General features: G+C 43.1%; 1 protein-coding gene across 1 annotated transcript in view; it reads right to left on the bottom strand.

Moving 5' to 3' along the window:
• The window catches only part of DCHS2 (dachsous cadherin-related 2), a 252,231-nt gene extending 226,508 nt beyond the window's left edge, over positions 1-25,723 (bottom strand). Inside the window, exon 1 of the mRNA XM_078445674.2 lies at positions 21,802-25,723. Coding sequence (XP_078301800.2) covers positions 21,802-23,820 — 2,019 coding nt within the window. The 5' untranslated portion in view covers positions 23,821-25,723. The remainder of the gene's footprint in view (positions 1-21,801) is intronic.
• Positions 25,724-26,583: the final 860 nt, after the last annotated feature.

The following is a 26,583-nucleotide window of genomic DNA, read 5'->3' on the forward strand; positions in this document are numbered from 1 at the left end:
CCAACTCAGAACAGATCTGAAGGGCTCCCCAAGCCAGAGCTGCGTAGAAGATAGGCTGAGGTCAGTGCAATATCTACATCATGTTTCACCTTCTCCTTCTGCTTGTCCCTGCCTTCCGAGTGTTGTTCCCAACAGCCCTCCCCAGGAGATTCCCTCCACGCAAGCCTCCTTCTCAGCATCTGTTTCCAGGGAACGGGATCTGAAACACTCTGCCACTTACTAGCTCCAGAACTTTGGACAAAATACGTAACCTCTCCACTCCTAAGTATTCTCACCCACAGAACGGAGATGATAATGGTGACTTCTGTGTAGGGTATTGTGAGAATGAACAAGCTAATTCACGCAAATCTCTTAGAACACTGTCCGGCACATAGTAGGTATCAATAAGTGTTTATTACAAGCTCTTATTAATAGTATGTTTTCTTCTGCAGGGAAAACATTCATTAAGGAATGAATAGATTTTTGTATTAACATTTTTTCAGCTTTCTGTAAGTTGTAAATCAGTAAAACAATGAAACTGAAAGCAATAAGTTATAGTTTACATTACATTCTGATATTCGATTATAATAAAATTAATATGTTAACACTTTTAAAGATCACTATTACATTATCATAATTTCCAGGTTTAATTATTTTTCAGCATGGGAATTCTTTATAAATAACAAAGGAACGAATGTACTTAACTCCCATAAACTCAATATTTACTCCAAATTTAATATGTCAAACCCAACAAAATCAAAAAGGAAAAAAAAAAACTACAATTTAAACTGAAGCCTTGAACTACAGACAACAAACTGATGGTTACCAAAGGGGAGGTGGTGGGGGGTGGGTTAAATAGGTGAAGGGGAATTAAGAGTACACTTATTGTGATGAGCACTGAGTAATGTATAGAATTGTTGAATCACTATATTGTACACCTGAAACTAATAGAACATACCGGAATTAAAATAAGTTTAAAAAATAATAAACAGAACCCTTGCTGTATCAGAATAGCTCTGGATCTTACATATCAATACAATAGAATTCTGCGCATCAAAGCTAGAAATCAACCCTTGGACAGCAAGATAAACTTAAGGGTAGGTTTATGTAGTTGATAGGCTGAAATCTTTTTTTTTATGTTTATTCAGTTATTTAGAGAGAGAGCGTGCACACGCACGTGTGAGGAGCAGACGCACGTGAGAATGCACACGCACATGAGGAGCAGAGAGAAAGAAAGAGCGAATCCCAAGCAGGTAGACCGACACAGGACTGGATCCCACAAACGGTGGGATCATGATCGGAGCAGAAAGCAAGAGTCAGATGCTTAACCCACTGAGCCACCGAGGCACCCCAGTTAGGCTGAAATCTTAAAGGAATAAATTAGCCACACTTTTCTGCATACGATGCACTCGTATCTTGAATTAGTTTTTCTAAGGATGTATCATCTGTGGCCATGTCCAATCTCATTATTCGTTAGCACAAGATAAGCAAGTCCAATGTAAATAAGGAAAATTAATCCTGCAGACAGAGAAGACTTATATTCCATTTGTTGGTACGTGGTAAATATTTCCTGCATTGCTTTGTGCAGAACTCACCCAGTCCTGTAAGAACACTCCTAAGAATAATGGGTGGCTGAGTTTCTATGTCTCCACTTGTGAGAAGTAGTTGTGACTTTTTAAGTGCTCTCTATGTGCAAGTGTTTGACATAATGTTGGATTCTCAACAAAACCCTTCAAAGTAAATATTATCCCATTTTCTAGATGAATAAAATGAGATTCGAAGAACACAGCTTATAATATGCAGAGCCAGACAGACTCAACTCAATCTGTATTCTTTCCTCTTAGTATTTCCCACTGAGCATATAACTATTAATAAGTCAGCTCATATTCTGCTTGAAAGGATTTGGAAAAATGCTTTACAATACTGGCATTCCTCCAAGAAAAAGAGGAAATATATCTACTGTAATTGTTCTTTTTTTTTTTCATTTCAAACTGGTTTGTTTATTTTTCAAGTTAGAGAGTAGACAGAATATACTAAAAAGTTAAAATACTGCTATATCCTCAAATCAGTTCCTTATTTCTTTGGATAATAATAAGTTAATGACAAGTTAACTTTAATGACAAGTTAAAGGACTTACCAATAGATTGTTAACTTGAGACATTTAAGAAGCAAAAAGACTCTAGTAGTATTTCTGCAAATATGCAAAATTCATAGCCTCATATTCTGAGAGTAAAAACAGGCACTGAAAAAGATGTTGTTTTTTACATGAAATGAGAATTGTGTGGTACTAAATTACAACATAAAAAGGATATTAACTGTCTTACTGTATTATAATGTTTATGGTAGATGTTTCAATGACAGCATTGCTTTTCAGAAAGTCACCAGAACGCTGTAGAATATGCTCAATTCCTGAAGCAGTCAACACTCATTTATGTGGGTGCCAGGCAGGTCATTTCACTTTATCACTGAAGAAATCTCACTGTTCTTATGTGCTGGGCATTTTAGTAAGCACTTAGCAGGAAGAAAGACAGGTAAGGCCTCTTGTGAAGCTTATAATGAGAGCAGATACTATACAAGTTACCTGTGTGAGGCATGCTACAAAAGAGGTTTACTGCATAATGCATATAATCCTGCTTATAAGACAGGACTTAATTAATAGTGGTGAATTTGGGACTTAGATGGTCAAGGAAAGCTTCCTAAGGACATGATATTTTCAAGGAACAAGTAAGAGTAGTGGGGGAAGAGAGACCCACAGCAGAGAGGACAAAGACAGGACATTTCAAGCAAAGGGAAGAACCAATGTCTTAGTTCAGGCTGCCATAATAAAATACCATGGACTGGCTGACTTAAAAAAAAAAAACAGAAATTCATTTCTCATCATTCTGGAGCTGGAAGCCTGAGATCAGAGGGCCAGCATAGTCTGGTCCTGGTGAGAGCCCTCTTCCTGCCTTACAGACACCCACCGTGTCCTCCCAAGGTGGGGAGAGCAAGCTCTGGCCTCTTCTTCTTCTTCTTTTTTTTAATTATAAATCATTCAATTTATTTAAACTAAAAAAAAAAAGTTCACTCATTTCTCCCACCCCTACCCCCTGCCTCTGGTAACCATCAATCTGTTCTCTGTAGGAGCTCAGTTTGTTTTCTGTTTGCTTTTTGTTGTTGTTGTTGTTGTTGTTGTTGTTGTTGTTGTTGTTGTTTTGTATGTTTTTTAGATTCCACATATAAGAGAGATCATATGGCATTTGTTTCTCAGCTTATTTAACTTAGCATAATGCCTTTAAGGCCCATCCTTGTTGTTGCAAATGGCAGGATTTAATTCTTTTTTAATGACTGAATAATATTCCATTGTGTGTGTGTCTGTGTGTGTGTGTGTATACTACAATTTCTTTACCCATTCATCTGTTGATGGACACTTAGGTTGTTTGCATATCTTGGCTATTGCAAATAATATGGCAATGAACATGGAGTGCAGATATCTTTTCAAGTTAGTGCTTTGGTTTTCTTCAGATAAGTACCCAGAAATGGAATTGCTGGATCATAAAGTAGTTCTATTTTTAATTTTTTGAGCAATCTCCATACTGTTTTCCATACTGGCTGCATCAATTTCCATTTCCATTAACAGAACACGAGGCTACCCTTTTCTCCACATCCCTGCCAACACTTGTTACTTCTTGTCCTTTTGATATCAGCCATTCTAACATGTATCAAGTGATAGCTCATTGTGGTTCTGATATGCATTTCCCTCATGATTAATGATGCTGAGAATCTTTCCATGTACCTGTTGGCCATCCATATGTCTTTTTTGAGAAAATGTCTATTCAGATTGTCTGCCCATTTTGTAATCAGATTGAGTTTTATGAGTTTTCTTTGTATATTTTGGATGTTAGCTCCTTATCAGATATATGATTTGCAAATATTTTCTCCCATTCAGTACACTGCCTTTTCATTTTGTTGCTCATTTCCTTTGTTATGTCTTCTTCTTATAAGAACACTAATCCCATTGGGTAAGGGTACCCTCATGACCTCATAACTTAGTTACCTCCCAAAGGCCCCACCTCCAAGTACCGTCACACTGGAGAGTTAGGGCTTCAACACAGGAGTTGGGGGGGCGGGGGAGGTGCAGAAACAAACATTCAGTCCAAAACACAGAGGGCTAAGGTGAAAAGGAGCCTGGTGATTTTGTGAAATATGAAGGAATTGAGGAAAGTTACTTGGAACAAGGAAAGAAAGGCAGGCAGAATGGATTAAGGAAGGATTTTGAACTTAATCTTACAACCAATGCAACATCACTGAAGACTTTAAAGTATGAATAATATAATCAGATCTGTGTTACAGATGATTTTGAAAGAAACTAATCATCAAAGGAAATGTCACGTTCTATCTGATACATGATAAGAAGGCAATGTACTTAGTAAAAGTTAATTGTGACATGCTTGGGCTCAGAACCTTAACTTACAAAAAGATAAACATAGCAAAATGAATTTCTACTTAGACAAAAGTTTCTCAAACAAAACAAACAAAAAAAAAGAGACAAGGAAATAGAGTCTTAAATACAGAGGACAAACTAGTGTTTGCCAGGGCGGGGAGTGGTATGCGTATATGGGCAAAATAGATTTAAAAAATTATCTGGAATGGTATTTAAAACTTGGTCTTAATGAGCCTCACTGGTTGGTTGCATTTGGACAGGGCTTGCAAAGAACCGATTTTCCTCAAATGGGTCACTGCGAGTTATTTTTCCTTGGTTTCTCAGCCAAACCCAATGGTGGAAATATTATCAGACAACTCATAAAGTTGACTTCTATTACTACATTTTCATAATTTGTTCAATTATTATTATATAATGATAAATACATGAAATTATTTGTTGAGTCTAGGTAAAACTAAAGTACACTTAAGTGATTTCAAACTGTTAACATTCATTATAATTAACACTATTAATCTATGAAACACTGAATCAGTAAACCTTGTAGTTGAACACACTAGCTGCTACTCAGTCATAATCTAATATAAACAGAACACAATTCTATAGGCTTTATTTTCAAAAGGCTTTTACCAGTAAGACTTACTCATCTGAATCTCGTGGTAATTAATAGAAACTTGAGTTTAAGGAAAGAATAGAAGTTATGCTTCTGGTATGACCAAGTATGCTCCAAAACACCTAATCTTTTGCATGTAACAACCATAAACTCTAAATAAGATAGAAAAAAAATAGCTGAAGATTCCAGGAACTGAATACAACTAGTCAGATATTCACAAGGGGTCAAAAAAATTGGAAGACTGGACTGACATAAAATGTGTTTCCCATTTTTAAGTGTAATTTATTATTATTATTATTATTATTACTATTATTTTAGCTTATTGCCTCAGGACAGGTATCAGTCAAGGCATCATTCAGGGTGACTAGCGCACCAATAGAAACACACTCTTTCTGAACTGAAGAACCTTAACTCAGAACTCAGGCAACCATAGCCATTAGAAAGTGTAAAGAAAAATCCCAGATAAGAGAAAGCTCTCTAGGCAAGCCCCAAATTCTGTATATAAACTCTGCCCAAATCTCTCACTGACCCTGAACTACACATGGGTGGGGCAGATTGTAAATAACCCAGTTGAGAAAAAATAGAACTGAACTGAGATTTGTATTGGCACCAGGAGTTTGCAGTTTTGGTCTGACCAAGTTAACTGCCTGTTAAAACAAAAATATCAATACTATTCAGAAGAATATAACAGAATCCAGAATCTCCACAATAATATACACAATGTCTAGAATATAATGCCAAATTATTTAGCATATGAATAACTAGGAAAATGTGATTTATTCCCAATAGAAAAGAAAAAAAAAAGCCAACCCAGGATGATCCAGATGTTGGAACTCACAGACAATGACTGTAAGGCAGCTATTATAGTGGAAGATTATTCATTACTCTGGTAATGAATGAAAAGATAGTGAATATCAGCAAAGAAACAGAAACAATAAAATAGACCAAAATGGAAATTCTAAAAATGAGTAAAACAACATCTAAAATAAAAAAAATTGTTGGATGTGCTTAACAACAGATTGGATATGAAGACAGTGAACTTGAAAATAAAGCCACAGAAACCATCTGATCTGGAGAACAGAAGGAAAGTCATTGAAAAGGAAAATGAAGAGTACCTCAAGGCGTCAGATCAAAAGGTTTAATATATGTGTATTTGGAGTCTCAAGAACAAAGAATAGAAAGAATGAAGCAGAAAAAAAAAATTTTAATAGAGGAAAAGCAGCCTCTAGAAAGATTCATCTTTATACATGGAATAAGCCTATTTTTTTCATTTTAAGAAAATAGAACAGTTATCTTCACCAATTACAGATGAAGGTAATAATTGCACTTCACATGTTAAAATGTATTTAGAGAAATAATAGCGAAGTATTTTTAAGATATTATGAATTTGGATAAGAGCATAATCGTGCTCCTCTGTGCATACAGCAAAACTGAATATTATCACGTTCCAAAAAAAAACCTGCCTTTCCTTTAAAATGTACTAAGATTCAAGACTCAAGATAATTTATACTTAAAAAAAGTGATGGGGGGGCGCCTGGGTGGCGCAGTCGGTTAAGCGTCCGACTTCAACCAGGTCACGATCTCGCGGTCCGTGAGTTCGAGCCCCGCGTCGGGCTCTGGGCTAATGGCTCGGAGCCTGGAGCCTGTTTCCGATTCTGTGTCTCCCTCTCTCTCTGCCCCTCCCCCGTTCATGCTCTGTCTCTCTCTGTCCCAAAAATAAATAAAAAACGTTGGAAAAAAAAAAAAAATTAAAAAAAAAAAAAAAAAAAAGTGATGGGGTGCCTGGGTGGCTCAGCCAGTTAAGCATCTGACATCAGCTCAGGCCATGATCTCACAGTTCATGAGTTCAAGCCCAGCGTCAGGCTCTGTGCTGACAGCTTAGAGCCTGGAGCCTGCTTTGGATTCTCTCTCTCTCTCTCTCTCTCTCTCTCTCTATCTCTCTCTCTCTCTCTGCTCCTCCCCCACTCTCTTTCTCTCTCTCCTTCAAAACTACATAAAAACACTAAAAAATTTTTTTAAAAAGACTCAAGATAAACCTATCAAATTCATCTTATGGTATGAGGAGTGCACTGTAATATATATAGAATCTATATTTTTAATGCAAATGAGCAAATTACCTAAAGTACTGTGAAACATTAATTTATAAATATCACTTCCTGTCACCTCTCTTCAGTCAGTGGTCGCTGATAGAGGCAATGAAAACGGAATAGACATAAGCATGCCAATTAGATTCTACACAAGAAAAATATCTAAAAATTCCTGTAAGATGAGTCCAGGAAACAAAGTATCTGCCAGCACTGAAATATTGTGATCTTGTTTATGCGTAATGTAACAGAACAGCCTTTGTATTTTTTTAACAGTTCAGTACTTAAAACAATCTATACTTCAAAGGAAAGTAAACAGTGCATATGCTTAGATTGCTTTTTACCTCGTGACTTAGTTCTTTTATAACAGACTTTCTTAAGAACAAGACAAGTCAATCTCTATGTAAACAATAATGTCCTCTGTGTTTCCAAATGCAGACATCAAGCAGAGTATACAACACGGGAAGTTTCTTACTAGACAACTGGTAAAAATCAAATAGTGTTGAAGTCCATTTATGGTAAGGCTAGAAATAATATTTAATCTCTTGAAAATATAACCATAACAATGGTTATTTCTACACAGCTAATTTAAATGAAGAACAAAAGAACACTCCAAATAATCGGAACAAAAGAGCTTTTAAAGGTAGAGAACAATCTCTTGAACAGAATTTTTGGATCAACTGTCAGTAACCAAAGTGATCAGAAATTGCCTCAAGTTCTGTTTCGTTCTTTTCTCTTTGCTATCTTTGTGAACACAAAGCTATGCTATAGGTCTTCCTTGTTTTTTGCCATAATATATTTCTCAAAAGCATCAAGTGGATGGTCTTTTCTTGTCTGAGGATTTAATATGAACCAATAAGCCAATAATACCATCAAAAAATGCAACAATTAAAAATTACTACCATGGGGCCACCTGTGTGGCTCAGTCAGTTAAGTGTCCAACTCTTGATTTCAGCTCAGGTCGTGATCTCAAGGTTCATGGGATCAGGCCTCCCACTGGGCTTTGTGCTGGCAGCATGGAGCCTGCTTGGGATTGTCTCTCCTTTTCTCACTGCCCCTCTCCCGTATGTGTGTGCATGCTCAGTCTCTCTCTCTCTCTCTCTCTCTCAAAATAAATAAACATTAAAAAAATTACTACCATGATTTCAAATGGAAACATAAATTTCAATTTCTAAAAGTAAGCATAAAAAATAATTTACTTGATCTTAATATATCAAATAAACACACATCACATTAAAATACAACTGAAAAGTTTTACATTAATATTCCAATTATAATAATATTTTAACAATAAGTCTCCTATTTTCATGTGCAAAAGAACTTTTAAGGAATGATTTCTCAAAGAAGGTATCCAAATAAGTTTTAACTGATGTCTTTTTTTTTGTTAGTAAATTTCCTACAAGAAATAAAATAACTCAAAATCACTCAGTGACCATATTGTACTCTCAGTCAACGCTTCAAGTAGTGTGTATCGCTAAACTTTTATTAAAGGGTACTACAAATGATGGTGTTCCTTGTTACTGTAATTGAAAAAAAACACAAAGCATCCCCTTCTTCCCTTTGCCCTACTTCTGCTCCTGAATAAGAAGGAGAAGTTCCTAGGACAATCAATTGGAAAATGGAGACAAAAGTCAGCCATATCCCAGGAAGTCAACACTTCTCTCCTTCACTCGGACAGCTTACATCTCAGGAGACAGGGGCAGCAAAACAAAACCTGGTGGTGCCTTTTTCTTAAAGTATGCGCTTGACCTTGGAAAGCCAGAGAAGTGGCCAGAGTCAAGGCCACGAGACTGGGAAGTATGAGCAGAGGTGAACCATGGAAGAGTGTCAGGAACAGGCTACTCAGGCTACTCTTTACTTTAAACCAAGAAGGTCAAGGTCTCCTCACTGCTCCCACAGCTCCTGTGGTTCTCAGTGGTAAGAACCTGACTAAATTTGGGACTGAAACTCTACATAATAGTTGAGTCAGTGCACTTTCCTAGAGTGTCATTTGAGGCTCAGGATCATATTTCTAGTCATTTAACAGGACTAGTCACTGACGTTTTTAAAACAAAAGGCTGATATTTGTTTCTTCTATTCTCACTTACCTTCTCAGTTTGATCAAACACAAATGAAGCTGCGCTAATAAACTTCCCTGGGAATTTACCACATGCCAGGCGCTGCTCTATGCTCTGGACATCCATCACGTCATTTAGTCCCCACAATTGCTTTTTAGGTAGATCCTCTCCTATCATTCCTCCTTAGTGAAGTAGAAAACTTAGGCTTCCGAAGGCTTGGCAACCTGCTCCAAGTCAATCTATTAAGGGACAGAGTTAAAATTTAAACCTAGTTCTGCCTGGCTCCAAAGGACCTACTTTTATCCACGAGATCAGTCTTCCTCTCTTCAACTTAAGGACTCCTGGAAATAACGAGGGCTAAAGAGGCTCCACATACTTCATCGGTGGGCAATCTAAGGCTCTGCATTTTTACGGGGAAAAATGGCAAAATTTGAAATGAGGTTAATATTGTGGAATTTTTAAAAGGAAATTTAAAACAGAATTGTTGAGAAGGAAAGACACAATGTCCTACAGCATACACAGAGCAGGGCTAGTACGCCCAAAATCCATGGAGTGAAAAGGTAAAAGTAGTGAGATTATTTAGACGGTAATCAAGACTAAGGCATTTTTGTTTGTTCAATAGAATATCTTTTCTTAACTGATTCAATCCTTTGTTCTCCTATGAAAGATACTGGTTAATGGCTTCAATCAACTACAGGATATAATATTCCATAAACAGGCAATAATAAATCTTACCTGTCATTTCTTACACTCTAGCAACTACATTTTCTTCACAACTTCATTACACTAGTCGATGCTGAAGAAGACCACTTTAGCTCTATGGGTACTGAATCTATCATCAAGGGATACCGGACACTAAACAAGACAGTAGTAGAAATTTCCAGAATCTTTCTTCAAGTGGGAAAGGGCTCTTAACATATGGCCAGGTCCAAAAAGACATGGGCCAACAGGTCCCAGACGCCATTATTACAGGGTACTGAGGAAGGAAGTTGAGCAAACAGGAACAAGATGCCCATAGATTTGGTTTGTAAACACTGCAAACAATAGGAGAGGCACCATCTATGTTAAAGAGATGGAAAGAATAGAGAGACAGGGGTAAAAGATAGAGGAGAAAGGGTACCAATGACAAGCAATGTTAGAAAAGATGGAAGAGGTGAGGGGCACCTGGGTGGCTCAGTCGGTTAAGCGTCTGACTTCGGCTCAGGTCACGATCTCACCGTTCGTGGGTTCTAGCCCCGCATTGGGCTCTGTGCTGACAGCTCAGAGCCTGGAGCCTGCTTTGGATTCTGTGTCTCCTTCTCTCTCTGCCCCTCCCGTGATCATCCTCTCACTCTCTCTCTCTCTCTCTCTCTCTCTCAAAAATAAATAACATTAAAAAAAAAATAAGATGGAGAAGTGAAATGTGGAGAAGCCGTGGTTGGGCTTGATTTGGCCACTGGAGAACCCCTAGTCCTTGGGGACTGGATGGCACAGAGACAGGAAAGTCTGATAGCAGGAGGCAAAACACAAGTGAGTTTTCACCTTCTGGATTCTACGGAGTAGAAGGCATGATTACCTGTGAAAAGAAAAGGAGCAAGATGTGATCCTGAAAGAGAGTGAAGTTGTGGGGGAGATGCCAGGCGAAGAAAAGATTACCCAGCAGTACTGAGGGCCCAGCTGACTGCACCCACTTACAACGGAACTGACCATCACTCAGAATTACTCCAGCAGTGCTCCATGGTGCAAATATGAGGTGGGGGAGCATACAGCTAGACCGATCCACCATCAGGATTACGTGTGCAGGTCTAGAAGAGCAAGGGTTAGTAGGGTGCACTCAGGAATCCTGGCTGGATAGAGGAACTAAAGCAAGGAGGGGGCTGGTATCTAAAGAAAGAAATGGAAGAGAAGGGGCCTAGAAAAAATATATAGGTTCAAAAAGTAAATTAAATCAAAGACAGAGAGTGGACATGCTAGGAGGTTCTGATCAGAGACTGGGATACACAGCTGAGATTTCAAAGGTGGAGCAGTTCTAGATGATTCTAGGTGAATAGAGTATGACTGCAGGATAGGGTTCCTGGAGTAGAAGTAACAACAAAAGATATCAATACTGGGCAAAATGGGAAAACGGAAGACCGGTTTGGCAGAATGGCGAGAGCTATGATAGAGACAAAAATGGCTAAAATGCATATGGAGGACTGACAGGGAGGTCTGTAAGAAAGAAGGACAAGGGAGAAGAGGATAGCAGAGCCAGGTAACATGTGCCTTACTTAATGCCTGGGAGCATGGAGAGGGATGCTGAGTAATTCAAGGCATCGCGGAGGAGCTCAGAGAACAGGGTAAGCTGCCATCCGTCTCTCTGGGCTCTGGTCCGCTGGGCTGAGGAGATCAAGAAAACAAAACAGCCTCACAGAGACCTGCCCTCCCACCACATATGAATGGCAAGACCCTTGTCCCAGCCAGCATCTTCAGCCATGGACTCTTCTCTCAGTATCCTCGCTTCTATTTCCACAGCTTTGGTTATCACCTCTATATAAATGACTTCCAAGTTTCTATCTCCAACCTCAGGCGGCTCTTCTGCTTAGTTCTGAATAGCTAAATAGCCATCGAGACATCTTTTCCTGGACTACTCGCCATGAATCCGTACTCAAATTACCAAACACCTGACCGAGTGAGCATCTTCCCCCCAAAACTCTCACCTCCAGCTTTTCCTATTCCTCTGACTAACCAGACTGAAAATACAGCACCAACTTTTACTTCCTCCATCACCTCTCCCTTCACTTCTTATTCAAGTGGTACCTAGTCTTCCTTTAAGGCCATACCTTCCATTATACCTCCACTCCCATGGTTCAGGCCCTCAGGGCTGAACAGGGATTATTACAAGAGTCTGGGGACTCTCTTACCTCGTCTCCTGCTTCCTTCTTCCTCCTTGCTTCTTATTAATCCGAGACAAAGCTTCCTAAGACCTTGCTTTACACACGTCAATCTCTCGTCAAAACCCTGCCATCTCTCGTTTGTTTCCGTAACAAAGGCCAAACTCTAGACAAACACTGTAAGTCCTTTATGGACCATCTCTTCTCATGTCTTCACTATAGGAACCACACACACCACGGTTATTCTAATTCATACTACCGTCACATGGACGATGCAATCCTAAATAGAGTTTTAATTAAAATTGATATTTGCTATGATGTTCACCTGATCTACCTGTGCCATAAAGCACAAAATCCTTTTAAATGCAAATTTTAATTCAGTAATATTTCAAGAAGTAACCTGGCATTTGTGAAAATGATCTAGCTTAATTTCCCTAATGGGCTATGAAAATATAAATTACTTCTATAGTTGCTCACTTTTAATTTATAATTTAGAAGGCAAGGGGCTCATTAGTATGTCTGGTGTTGAGGTGGTAATAAAATTAATTTGTTGCCAGATTTCAATCCTCAGAGAAAGGAAATCTTACTGATCACAACTTTAAGAAATCCATCCTGGGGCATCTGGGTAGCTCAGTCGGTTGAGCGTCCAACTTCACCTCAGGTCATGATCTCACCGTTCATGAGTTCGAGCCCCACGTCAGGCTCTGTGCTCACAGCTCAGAGCCTGGAGCCTGCTTCGGATTCTGTGTCTCCCTCTCTCTCTCTGCCCTTCCCCCGCTCGTACTCTGTCTCTCTCTCTTTCAAAAATAATAAATAAATATTAAAAAAAACTAAAAAGAAATCCATCCTGAATGATTCTCTTTTGGAAGTGATCATGCCTAGGAATGCATTACACTTTTTTATGCAAAACAAAACTGCATAGTTACAATAGAATGCATCCAAGACAAGTCTGTAAATAAAAACATCACAAAAGAAGGCAGAGGACTCCCTAGAAGGTCCACATCTAGTGAAACCTCCATCCTGATCCACTGCACAAAGAACCTTTCACCTGCAAAGGCCCTTAACTCTTCCTGCACCAACCACTTTCTACCACATAGTATACATTATCATAGTATATATAAAGCTGAATGCTGTCCCCAAAGCAAGTGAACTTCATCCAATCTACTGAAGGCCTGAAAAGAACAAAAAGGAAGAGAAAGGATGAGCCTGACTGTCTTAGCTGGGATACCAGTCTTTTTCTGCCCTCTGATTGGCACTCGTACCATCAGTTCTCCTGGTTCACAGGCCTTCAGACCTGGATTCAATTACACCACAGGTTTCCCTGTGTCCTCAGTTTGCAGACAGCAGATTATGGAATTGTGGGAAATCTCTGTCTCTATAATTGTGTGAGTCTATTTCTCATAATGTATATAAGCACATTTATATATGACTGATGCACATTTCATGGATGAGGAACTGGCCAGAGAAGTTAGTAGAAATAGTGGTGTAGTCAAAGTTGGAACCAAGGTATTCTAAGTCCAGTGCTATCTTGCTCCATGCTTTCCCAATAAAAGGCTCCAAAGAGTAATAACTGATAAACAGAACAAAAGACACTCTATAGACAATAATAATTCCCTGCACACCTGAGAGGGGTCATGGAGTCTCATGGAGTCTCAGTGTGGGGTTAGCACCCCTGAGGTGAACCCATGAGGAATCATGATCCACTGTGCTGAGGCCTTCACCACCAGACTTCTATCACATTGCCTAGTCTCTCTAAGACCTTCACAGTGCTCTCTGGGGGTGTGGGTTGGAAGGACTGTTATTGACAGGTCATCTGAACCTTCCTAAAGACAAGTAGGAATCTATAGACCCATAAGGAGATGTTACAAGCATCCAAATTAAGTAAAACAGATTCCTGCTTTCATTGCTAGAAACATACACATCTAGCTAAAATCCGATACACAATTTAAATCTATTTCTGCTCCTTCTTCCATCTTTAGTGCAAGAGAATCTTTATTTGAAATGTCACTTTTTAAAGTTTATTTATTTATTTTGAGAGAGAAAGTGTGCATGAGTGGGGAAGGGGTGGGCAGAGAGAGAGGGAGAAAGAGAATCCCAAGCAGTCTCCTCACACTGCCAGTGCAGAGACCGACAAGGGGCTCGAACTCACGAACCATGAGATCATGAGCTGAGCCAAGATCAAGAGTCAGATGCTTAACTGACTCAGCCACCCAGGCACCCACCTCTGAAACGTCATTTTTAATTACTGATTGCTATATCAGGCAAAACAGTTTTCCTCACCATCTCTAGAAGTCTTACTAACATATAATAATATATAATATGTATTGAGTACTTACTATGAATCAGGCATTGTTCTAAGCAAACATGTATTAATTCATTATTCACACAGAAACTCTTCCAAGTTGACACTGATGCTGTTATTCATATTTTCCAGAGGAGGAAACTGAGGCACAGTGCCCAAGATCACACTGCTAGTAAGTAGTGGGACTGAGATTCAAATCCAAGGACTCTGGCCCCATAGTCTGTCTGTTTTTCATCCCTGCATGCAACCTAATTTTAATCTTCAAAGCTATGAACTCTCTACTATGTCATTATTTTAGTTATACAACCAAAAACTACACAAATTACTGGCAAGTTATACATTAACTTTAACTAGAGATACATCCACAGATTCTAGGCAATACCATTCCTATAACATATCCAAACATGTTATCTGATCACCTTTTCCAAGCAAGAACAGGGGAAAGGAAGTAAAGCCAGCTGATGGGTCTTGGGTAGCACTTGTGTGGGGAAAGAAGAGAAGAGGAATGAAAATGAAGCCCAGGAGAGAATTTTACAGTTGATCTCAAGTGCTTAAAACAGGTCACCAGAGCAAAGCCAGAGGCATATACAGCACATGCTGGGAACTAAGGTACAAGGCCAGCAGGAGTCAGATAATCAGGGAAGATGACAGTTGGCAGGTGATCTAGACACGTCCTAGAGACAACTGAGATTGCTGTGGAAAATCTCACATGCTTTCAATGCATGTGTGCAGACAGGATAGGTCCATTTTTGAGAGCAAGAAGGGAAAAAATGCAAAATAAATAAATGAAACAAATAAAAGAGCCAGAAGAGGACAATCATATATGGGTGATACAATTATATGACCATCAAAGCTTGTCTACACTATGCAAGTATGTAAGCACGCATGCAAGGTCAACAATAAGGGTATAGTAGTAGTAAAGTGAGGGATAAGCAACGTAATGCAGGCCACAAAATTCCAGAGGACCAACGATAAGCTTCACAGAGGAAATAAACTTTAAAATACAAATAATACACACTCAGATAAAATGTGAACAATTAAAAAGTAAAAGCTCTAACCAGTAGTAACTCTTACTTAGCTTTTGTTTTCATGATGTAGCTCTTCAATACAATTCAAAAAAGTTACTGATCTCCTAATACATTAGATAGAGGACACCGAGTATTACAGGGGATTCAAATACCATTGAACTGCAGCCCCACAAGGTACTTATACTGTTTTACTAATACAAGTAAACAACCGTAGCACTACAAAGAACATTAAGAAAAGAGTGGGACATACCAGATAACATTTAGTGGGAAAAAGTGGCATTTAAGATATGCCTAGAGGGGTGCCTGAGTGGCTCAGTTGGTTGAGCTTCAGACTTTGGCTCAGGTCATGATCCCCCCTGTTCAGGTTCGTGGGTTCGAGCCCCACGTTAAGTTCTGTGCTGACAGCTCAGAGCCTGGAGCCCCACTTGTGCTCTGTCTCTCTGTCTCTGTCTGTCTCTCTCTCTCCTTCTCAAAATTAAATAATAAATAAAACATTATAAAAAAAATTTTTTTTAAGGAAATAACCCTAAAAGATATAATGAATCCAAAACAAGATACAGTTTAGCCCTTTCCGGTTCATGGAGCTTTGTAGGAAGCATGCCCTCCCATCCTTCAGTGTCTTCCCAGAGGCAGACACCATCTTTAATGTCCACTGCCCGGGCACCCTCCTAGACAGGATCCTCAAAGTCAGACCCCGAGTTCAAGCAAACAAGCACACCAGATGCTCCCCCTCCCATGGCCCCAGGCTGGGATCTCAAGCCTTGCTTTTTACCCAACTGATGGGTTTGAGACATGATCTTGCTTTTTACCCTGGTGCTTTACTTTTCCACAATACAAGACACAACCACTCCAACAAACAGCAAATCCACACACGCAGACACACAAACACGTCTGTGGAAAGGACACACTAACAAAAATGGGAAAGTTTCAAAAAGGAGCTAATGAACACAAGTTAAGAAAGAAAGAAAGAAGCTAGAGGCACCCGGGTGGCTCAGCCAGTTAAGCATCCGACTTCAGGTCATGTTCTCGCGGTCTGTGGGTTCAAGCCCCCGCGTTGGGCTCTGTGCTGACGGCTCAGAGCCTGAAGCCTGCTTTGGATTCTGCGCCCCCTCTCTCTGCTCCTCCCTTGCCTGCGTTCTGTCTCTCTCTCTCTCAAAAATAAATAAACATTTTTCAAAAAATTGAAAGAAAGAAAGAGAGAAAATAAATTTTTTTTAAAAACTAAAAGAAAGAAAGAAAGAAAGAAAGAAAGAAAGAAAGAGAAAGAAGGAAAGAAAGAAAGAAAGAAAGAAAGAAAGAGAAAGGAGGAAAGAAAGAAAGAAAGGAGGAAAGAAAGGAAGGAAGGAAGAAGCTAGTACTGGAAGGGAAATGACTTTGATTTGGGAAATGTTAGACCTGAGGTGCCAAAACTATATATCCAGGTGGAGATGTATACAAGGTAGGAAAATGTTAAATGTGAGTTTATAAGAGAAGTTTCCATCCTATAGACAGAGAAAAAAAAAAAGAAGAAGAAGATCTGGGAATATATAGAAGAAAGCGTAGGAAGCGGGTAGATGTGAGAGGAAGTCAGACCCCTGGAAGTGCCTCCATCACAGAGTCGGGTGTCACAAGAGGAAAAAGGAGGAACTGGCAAGAGGGAGACACAAAAAGAAGGTAGTAAGATGAAAGAAGAGGCGGCATTCAAGAAAGAGGAAGTGGGCCACAGTCAGAAATACTTTATGATTAAGAAAAGCTGACTGGATTTAAATTTAAAAACACAGCTGCCTTTCGTTTATCCACGGGATACAGGTGTGCTGTTTCGAAGCGACACATGCACCCCCATGTTTATAGCAGCTCTATCAACAATAGCCAAAGTATGGAAAGAGCCCAAATGTCCATCGATGGATGAATAGATAAAGAAGATGTGGTACATATATACAATGGAGTATTACTCGGCAATCCAAAAGAATGAAATCTTGCCATTTGCAACTACGTGGATGGAACTGGAAGGTATTATGCTAAGTGAAATTAGTCAGAGAAAGACAAAAATCATACGACTTCCCTCATATGAGGACTGTAAGAGACAAAACAGATGAACATAAGGGAAGGGAAACAAAAATAATATAAAAACAAGGAAGGGGACAAAACAGAAGAGACTCACAAATATGGAGAACAAACTAAGGGTTACTGGAGAGGTTGGGGGGGGTGGGCTAAATGGGTAAGGGGCACTAAGGAATCCACTCCTGAAATCATTGTTGCACTCTATGCTAACTAATTTGGATGTAAATTTTAAAAAATAAAAAATAAAATAAAAATAAATTTTAAAAAAACACAGCTGCCTTTTGAGAGACAGGATTTAGTACAATGATGAGGGCAAGTCAGAACAGGGGGCTACGGAATGCTCAGCATGAGGAAGGGGCATCCGTCCTTCCTTCCAGAGGACTGGCAGTGGAGGGAAGGAGACAGCACCCCACTGGGCACTCCATTAGCACAGGGACCCTGCCCGGTTGGGTCACTGGTACATCCTCAGCACTAAGACCAGTTCCTGGCATGTAAGAGGTACTCAATAAATATTTGTTTGTGGAATGCTGTGCTTATTCAGTGAATGCTGCTGTTTGATTAAACAAATGAATTAGTGAATGAACACAGTAATGATATTTGAGGAAGCCTGAGACAACAGCCTTCACTTCTGTGAGTCAGGTATAAATGCCGGACATAAAGGCTGGGAGCACAGCTCACCTCACTGTGCTTGGCATGGAGTGGAAAGTGGGGGGTCTTGCCTGGCGTTTGCAGTTAGTCTTTTTGACAGTAATCTGAGGGAAAAGAGAATCTCTTGGGCCAGACACTGAGTCTGGGGAGGAAACCCTTGAGTGTCTGCAGAGTAGAAATCTCTCTCTGCCTTAACCATAAAGAGATACTGAAAGGAGCTCTTGAGAGGTGGGTTGTTAAGAAGGACATGTAGAGGACAGTGGAGAGTAAGGAATGAGGAATCCAGGCAAGTGCCTGCGAGGTTGTGAAAACCCTTTGGGAACAGAGGTCACCTATCTCAGGCTGCAACAGGTTCTTGTACTCTGTTAAATCCCTTCGTCCTGTCCCACGCTTCAAGTCTTTGTAAAGTTCCGATCTGGGTATGAGACTATAAAAGGATTCAGGCTACATGGGGGACAGGAGGATGGTCAGCACTGTGGTCGCAGCAGGAACAGTAATAAGAGTGGAAGAACCCCAAGGATCCGTGATATGGGGTGACCTCCAAAGACACCCTGAAGGTTCAAGGATTTGTTTCACTAGATGACACGGTATTATTCCCTTACAGGGAATATAGGAAAGAACTTTTTTTTTTCCTGTTGCTTCCATTTTGTTTTTGTTTGATTCTGACAAAGGAGAATTGAGCAGCTATTCAGTCTAAAGGGAGAAAACTGATGGAGAGCAACAGAAAGAAGGCAGGGTTGTAAGAATTGGTATAATGGAATTAAAGCCCTGTAAGAAAGAGGCCATGAGACCCAAAGTGTGGCTGGGAAGGTTCCTTTTTATAAAGTGATATAAAGAAAGATTGAAGGGCACAGGGTGGGGGGGGGGGGCTCAGTTGGTTAAGTGTCCAACTCTTGGTTTCAGCTCAGGTCATGATTTCATGGTTCGTGAGTTCCAACCCAGCATCAGGCTCCATGCTGCCAATGTGTCTGGATTCTCTCTCTCCCTCTCTCTCTGCCCTCTCCCCGCTCGCATACGACTCACATGCGTGCTCCCTCTCTCTCACTCTCAAAATAAACAAATAAACTTAAAAAACAACAAAAGATCTAGAGTAAAGATATAAAACAGATGGAAGACACCTTGGGGGGCCCACCTCGAAGGCAGGGGACAGAGACAGCAGGGGGCTTACAGAACACAGGACGCTCTCACAGCTGCTGGGGAAAGGCCACCAGAGAACCCAGGGAGTAAGACGGTTTCTGCAATGTTGAGGGGCTACATCAATGGAATTTCCAGAAATTCTAATTAGCACGATTTAATACTATTTACAGCAATATTTGGCAAACAGGAAAAGTTTTTTTTGCAATTGGAGATGCAGTCCTACACTTGAGCCAAGTGCAGCTCACCTAATAGATCTGAATCATAATAATGGGATAAACACACCTCACGGCAGAATCATCTCACAATTTTAGAAAAGACAGGTTTTAATCAAAAGAATCGCAATTAATCCACCCTGCTTATTTTCCTTCAAATGCAGCCAAGTTGTACTGTTTCATACCAAGATCCTCAAGGTCTTCCAGATGGAAGAAATCTTAGAAATCATCAAGTCCAACCTCTCACTTATTATGAATTCATTTTTAGAAATCCATGGCAGAAAGGATCAGTGCACGCTGGCATCCATGTACTCCTTTACATTCGTCAGCCTCCTTTGGGGTACACCTGAGGCCACATAGCTGAGTTCTGGCCAATGGAACATTGGTGGACGGGATCTAAGTCACTCACTCCCAGGCCCAGCCCTACCTTGGATGGAGGAAGACCAGCCAACTCGCATTGTATCAAAATTTGCTTGACAAGTAGATAAACTTTCACTGTGGTACTCACTGACATTTGTGGATTTGTCTGTTTCAACAGCAAGCATTAATTGATTCTCAAGCCTTCTTTGAATAACCTAGCAACTCAGAGAACTGCCAATCATGCTAGGGAAAGAAATGGAGATTATTATCGCCCACAGATCCAAAGGATTAAAAAAATAGAAGCAGTCATGAAATTCATTTTTATAATATAGTAGCATCCTGGTTATCTAAAGGTTATTATTTGAGACACAACCTGCAAAAGTTAAGGCCCTACTCCCCTGAGAACCAGGAAATAAACAATAGAGATCTTAAAATAACCCAGCCTGAGAACTAAATAAAGCTTTAAAGGTTCACTCACCAGTTAGCCTTCTAGGCTGTATGTATTTATTCCAGTTATCTTGGAGTAAATAAATCAATCTTAGAAATCTGGTTTATCTCAAATCAGATAAGAAATTGGAAATTGGTCTGTTTCTGCTTTCTTTGTTTTGTTTTTTGAGATTCCACATATAAATGAAATCATATGGTATCTTGCTCTGTCTGACTTATTTCACTTAGCATAATACCTTCTAGGTTCTCCCATGTAGTCACAAAGGTCAAGATCTCATTCTTTTTATGGCTGAATAATATTCCACTGTGTGTGTGTGTGTGTGTGTGTGTGTGTGTGTGCATGTGTGTAACACATCCTCTTTATCCATTCATCTATTGATGGATACTTAGGCTGCTTCCATATCTTGGCTATTATAAATAATGCTGCAATAAACATAGGGGTACATACATCTTTTCTATTTAGGGTTTTCATTTTCTTTACCCAGTACTGGATCATATGTTAATTCTATTTTTACTTTTTTGAGGAACCTCTATACAGTGTTCACATTGGGTGCACCTATTTAAATTCCCACCCAGAGGGGAGGTGGATGGGGAGATGGGCAAAACGGGTGAAAGGGAATGGGAATACAGGCTTCTAACTACTGAGTGTAGACGTCCTGGGGATAAAATGTACCACATAGGGAATATCGTCAATGGTTTTGTAATAGTGTTGTAGAGCGTCAGATGGTAGCTACACTTGTGAACATAGCATAATGTATACAGTTTGTCAAATCACTTGTTGTTCACCTGAAACTAGTGTAACGTGTGTCAACTATACTTCAATAAGAAAGAAGTGAAGAGGGAAGGGAAGGGAAGGGAAGGGAAGGGAAGGGAAGGGAAGGGAAGGGAAGGGAAGGGAAGGGAAAAGGAAATTTGAAGCAATAAAGATGGTGCTAGAAGGGGCCAAATCACAACATTCTGAAGGTAAAGGAGAGATCAGAATCTCCAAAAAGCAAGGTATAGAGTCCCTATTTTATAACTGAGCCCCACTATTTCTCAGAGTCCTTAAGGAACTCAACTCACAACTGATTTAAAAAAAAAATGACTTACTGCCCTCAACTAGCCTTTGTAAGCCTCTAAACGAAGGTAGGAAAACGTGTAAGAAAACTCTGGAAATGGTTACTCAATCAGTTTCAATGTCTAAAGGTAGGCACTGTATTTGAAAAGAAAATTTTTTTTGAGGACCCCTTTATTTCCCTAAGATGCCACACAGTGATGCTCGAAAATATGAGACACTGCCATTTGCATACTGTTTGGGAGTGAGTGGTTCCTCCCAAATCCATGTGGCAGCACATATCCTGCACAAAGGAAACTGGGATTCTTTAAGCAAAATCAGGATCCAAATATGTGAAGTAGAAAGGACCTTAGAGATCATACAGTGAAAGCCCCTGACAGCAAAGTTAGGTGCCCAGAAAGTGCCATTCATCTCACTGTAGAGAAGAACTGGAGTTCATGCCCCCTTGCTTTGGAGCCAGGATACAACCACCTACGTCACAATGTTCCTTCCCTGGATAGACTTAATCTTGACCTCCCTTCCCAGGCCTTCCTGGAATCCAGAGGTTGATCCAGAAGCATGACGCACTCACCTGCAAAAAGCAGTGTCCAACTGGGGCATGCTCCGCAAGGGTGACGTTGTACACCTGCCTCCTGAAGATGGGCTCGTTGTCATTCACATCGTCCACGGTGATGCTCACCAGGCAGGTGGCAGAGAGTGGGGGTTCTCCGAGGTCCTGGGCTACCACTCTCAACTCTACTGCCTCCTGGACCTCTCGGTCCAGACTCCGGATGGTGCTGATCACGCCGCTTTCAGGATCAATAGTGAAGGACGGTCCGCACTCCGCTGCAGGCCACACACCTTCTGGGTTGCAGTGAACGGGAAGGTGGACCAGTGCGTAGCGCAGCCGGGCGTGGTCGGTGCCAGCCTCGTCCGCATCAGAGGCGCTGACCCACACCACCGCGGTGCCGGGGGCCGCGGCCTCTGAAACCGAGGCCAGGTAATGCTCCCGGCTGAAGACAGGCGGCTGGTCGTTGAGGTCGGCGACCCGGAGCAGCAGCGTTTCCTCGGTGCGCAGCGGCGGGGAGCCCGCATCCGTGGCCACCAGTCGCAAATCATACAGGTCGCGGCTCTCACGGTCCAGGGGCCCCTCGACGCAAAGGAAAAATACCCCCGGGGAGCCACCAGAGCGCAGCGCGAAGGCTCCATCTCCGCCCTCCAAGGACAACGAGATGCTTCCGCTTCCGAGGCCCACGCCGGGTTCCCCGATGGCCTCCTCTTCCTGCTCGGGATCCCCGTCCGCGTCGGACACGGAGACTCGAGCCACGTAGTCGCCGAGGGCCGCGCCCTCGGAAACGCGCGCCGCCCCACCCTCGGTAAGGAAGAGCAGGTGAATGGCGGGCGGGTTGTCATTCACGTCCAGCACCGCGATGGACACGCGCACAGTGGCGACCTCGGGCTCGGCCCCTCCGTCGCGGGCCTCTACCACCAGCTGGTGCCAGGCCTGTGCCTCGCGGTCCAGCGGCCTCTGCACCCGCACCACGCCGCTCAGCTCCTCCACGGCGAAGTAGGCCGCATCGCCCAGTGGCCCGAGCGCCTGCCGGGCGCGGATGCTGTAGTACACGTGGCCATTGGGCCCCAGGTCACGGTCGGTGGCGCGAACGCGACAGACCTCGGCTCCCGGCCGAGCGTCCTCCCGCACGGCGGCGCGGTACTCGCTCTGCTCGAAGACCGGGGGGTTGTCGTTCTCATCCAGCACGCGCAGCTCCACACGCAGGTGGCCCGTGCGCCGCGGGCGGCCGCCGTCCCATGCCTCGATCTGCAACTCGTGCGCAGCCACCGCCTCCCGGTCCAAACGCCGCAGCAGCACCAGGTCCAGGGGCTCCAGGGGCGACGACGACGGTGGCGACGGCGGTGACCCGGGAGTTCCGTAGCGCAACTGGAAGAACGGTCCCGCGGGGTCCTCGGGAAGGGCGGACGGTTGCACCAAGGTGTAGCCCTGAGTGCTGAACAGGCCGGCGTCCGGGTCGTGGGCACCTGGCAGGCGGAAGGCGGTACCTGGAGGGCTGAGCTCGGAAACGTCGAGTTGCAGGGAGTCGCGGGGAAAGCTGGGGGAGTGATCGTTCACGTCGTTGACCAGGATCTCCACCTGCACCACGGCTCCCAGCAGCGTGGCGGCCACAAAGCTGTAGTGGTCCCGCTGCTCGCGGTCCAGGCACCGCGCCGTGCGGATGATGCCGGTGTCCGGATGCACGTGGAAGTCGTCCAACAGTGGTGAGTCATCGGAATCCTCGGATAGAAAGAAGCCGCCCGCCTCCTGCTGCTGTGCAGCGGGCAGCCCGGCGCGGATGTCTCCTACTAGAGTGTCCGGAGGAAGTCCTTCGTCCACAGAAAGGCTGAGGTTGAACACCTGGGCAAATGAGCCCGAAGCCGCCCACAGCCACGCGTGCAAGAAGAGCCCGAGCAGGAAGCGCTGAGCCCCCGTGGCGCCGCCGCCGCCGCCCGGCAGCCCGCGGGGCGACCCTCTCCTCCCTGGCATCAGAAGGCGCCTCGTGGCCGGAGCCCCCCGCTGCCGGTGCCCTTTGCCCATCCTCCTCCCAGAAGGGCTCATTTCTCCGCCAGCTCCTGGGGAAGGCTCCCGGGTAACTGCCAGCTTGTGGAGGGCTGGCAGAAAAATCCAGGAGCCTCTTCAGTGTCTGGGCGAAAGAAAAAAAAAAAAAGACTTTGTTTGGCAAACCAACAGACCCAGGAGTTCCCGAGGTTCAGGCTGCAACTGGTGAAAACGTCCTCCGCCTGCCGCTCACGCAGACAGGGAAGCGCTAGCTGCCTCTGCCGCTGCAGCCACCTCCTCAGACCCTGGATTGCTTTCAATGAGTCTCATCTCTTTTTCTCTCTCCTTTTATTCCTTTTACATCTGTTCCTTGTTCTGCTTGGCTTGTTGTTTCCCCCTGGTAAAGTCAGGTGCATTATTTCCCTTGCCAAAAAGGATGAAATTATTTAAAGCGCACACACAGAAGGAGAGGATGGGGGTCGGCCCGGGGAAGGGGGTGGAGTAAGGGCGGGGAGGTCGAGGGCGGGCGCGCAGCCCGAGCGAAGGAGGAAAGGAGGGAGGGGGAGGCGGCCCTGGCTGCAGCCGTGCCGGCGGCTCCGGGGGTGGCCTCTCCCCGCGGCGTCTCGGGGCGCCCAGGACCGCCCGGCTCCAGCTCCCACCCAGCCCCCGCCGCCCCCCCTCCCTTCTCCTCCCCGCCTGTGACGCGGCGCACACGAGGGCAAACTCCAACCTGCGAGTCGCCGCTCTGCAGCGCGTTCTCGCCGGGGCCAGGGACCGAAGAGAGAGGAACGAAGGAGGAAGGACGTGGAAATTCGGACCGGGAGGCGGGCGGGGGTCGCGCAGGCCGGCCGGCTGCCCCGGCTCTGCGTGCGAAGTGGCGATGGGTGGGGGGCGGCGAGAGGAGCAGCCCCTCCACGCCCTCCTCCCTCCATCCCCTGGACGGTTCCTTCGGCAGGCCTGACGCTTGGCTCAGGCTGAGCAGAGGGTGGGGGTTAGAATCACTTTGGGGAGCCAAACTTGTGTTCTCCATTTGGCGAGAGAGGCTCGTCCCCAGCGGAAGGACAGATGGAGTCAAAGGCCGACGCGCAGCTGGGGCCAGGATGACTGTAAAGGGGGGGAAGGCGGAACTTGGAAAAACCTTCGCGAAACCCCGAGAAATCTGTGGCACACATGGCGCAAAAGCACGCTTTATTATGCCGCGCTACTACTCAGCGACGCGCGAGCGTCTTGTCACTCCCCTCTGCCACCAAGAATGACAATAGATTCGGCTTGTGAACACTTTTTTATGCATTCAGCGCCATCACAACACTTCCAGGATGTTTTAGGATGCTGATTTATGGGCAGAAAGATGGGGTAGCTCAGGCCAGACCACCTACCAGCACTTCACCATCGCCTCTGAGCAAGGAAGTTTGCAGCAAGGGCCACTGTTGATAACACTTCAAACTAGCTTCCGTCTGAGTGCAAGAAAAATGCCAATAAATCGCCAGTCGCAGGTTTCGCAGCAATTATCCGTAATGATAGGTAGAAATTGATAAATGGCCTCTAATAAAGAATGCCTGAGGAAGGACTCTCCGCCTTCTTGAGAATGGCTGGTCGTATTTAGCAAATGGTTTCTGCAATTTTGCATTTAAGCCGAAGGGAAGAATTAATTTCCTAGTTACCATTACTCTCCTTTAAGGAGAACCAAGAGCTCTGCGTGGTGGTTCCTGCCAGCAACAGTAAAATGCCTTTTTAATATATGATGGAGTTATATATAACTGCTAATCTACACCATTATCGCTACCTCTGACAAAATAATAATAAAACTATTTTATAGCAGATATGTTGCATGTAAATAGAGACATCATTAAAATAAATCCAGCTGCCTTTCACCAGTGAAGTCCCCTTACCAGTAAGGAGACTGGTTATGAGTCTTTAGTTTTCTCTCACCTCAACCTTTGCAGTCTTGAACTGGTTCCCCGGCCTCCACTCTTGCCCCCCATAAGTAACTCTCAGCCATGCCTCTGGATTGGTTTGTTTTGTTTTGTTTTGTTTGTTTACAGGGTTTTTTTTTTTAATGTTTATTTATTTTTGAGAGGGGGGGGGACAGAGAGAGAGGAGAGAGAATCCCCTCAGGCTTCACCCCCACAGGCTTCACGCTGTCAGTGCAGAGCCCGATAAGGAGCTGGAACTTTCCAACTGTGAGGTCATTACCTGAACAGAAATCAAGAGTCCGATGTTTAACTGACTGAGCCACCCAGGCACCTGGATTGTTGTTTTTAAAGCTAGTTCAAATCGTGTCTCCCCCTGCTTAGAACCTGCCAATATATTTCCATTATACTTGGATTATAATCAAGACTCCTTCCAACTGTACAAAACTAACACGGCCCTTCTCACCTTTCCCACCTCATCTCATACCTCCACTCCGGATCCACTTGTACTGCTTTTTTTTTCTAATCTGGGTATTTGTTACAGACTGAATGTTTGTGTCTCCCGCAAAATTCTTATGTTATAGTCCTACCACCCAATGTGACGATATTAGGAGGTGGGGTCTTTGGGAGGAGACTAGGATTAGATGAGGTCATGGGAGTAATGTTATGAGAGTCATGAGAGAGCTTGCTGCTCTCAGTCGTCCGCCTTGTGAGGACATAAAAGTGAGCAGTCCACAACCAGGAAGAGGGCCCTCCCCAGAACCTGACCAGGCTGACACTCTGATCTCAGACTTCCAGCTTCCAGAACAGTGAGAAATAAATTTCTGCTATTTATGAGTCACCCAGTGACTCATAAATATATATAAATAAATATAAATATAAATAAATATAAGAACAGTGTTCTTATAGTGTG

Source organism: Panthera onca, chromosome B1 (assembly GCF_046562875.1).
Source record: "Panthera onca isolate mPanOnc1 chromosome B1, mPanOnc1 haplotype 2, whole genome shotgun sequence".
Lineage (NCBI taxonomy): Eukaryota > Metazoa > Chordata > Mammalia > Carnivora > Felidae > Panthera > Panthera onca.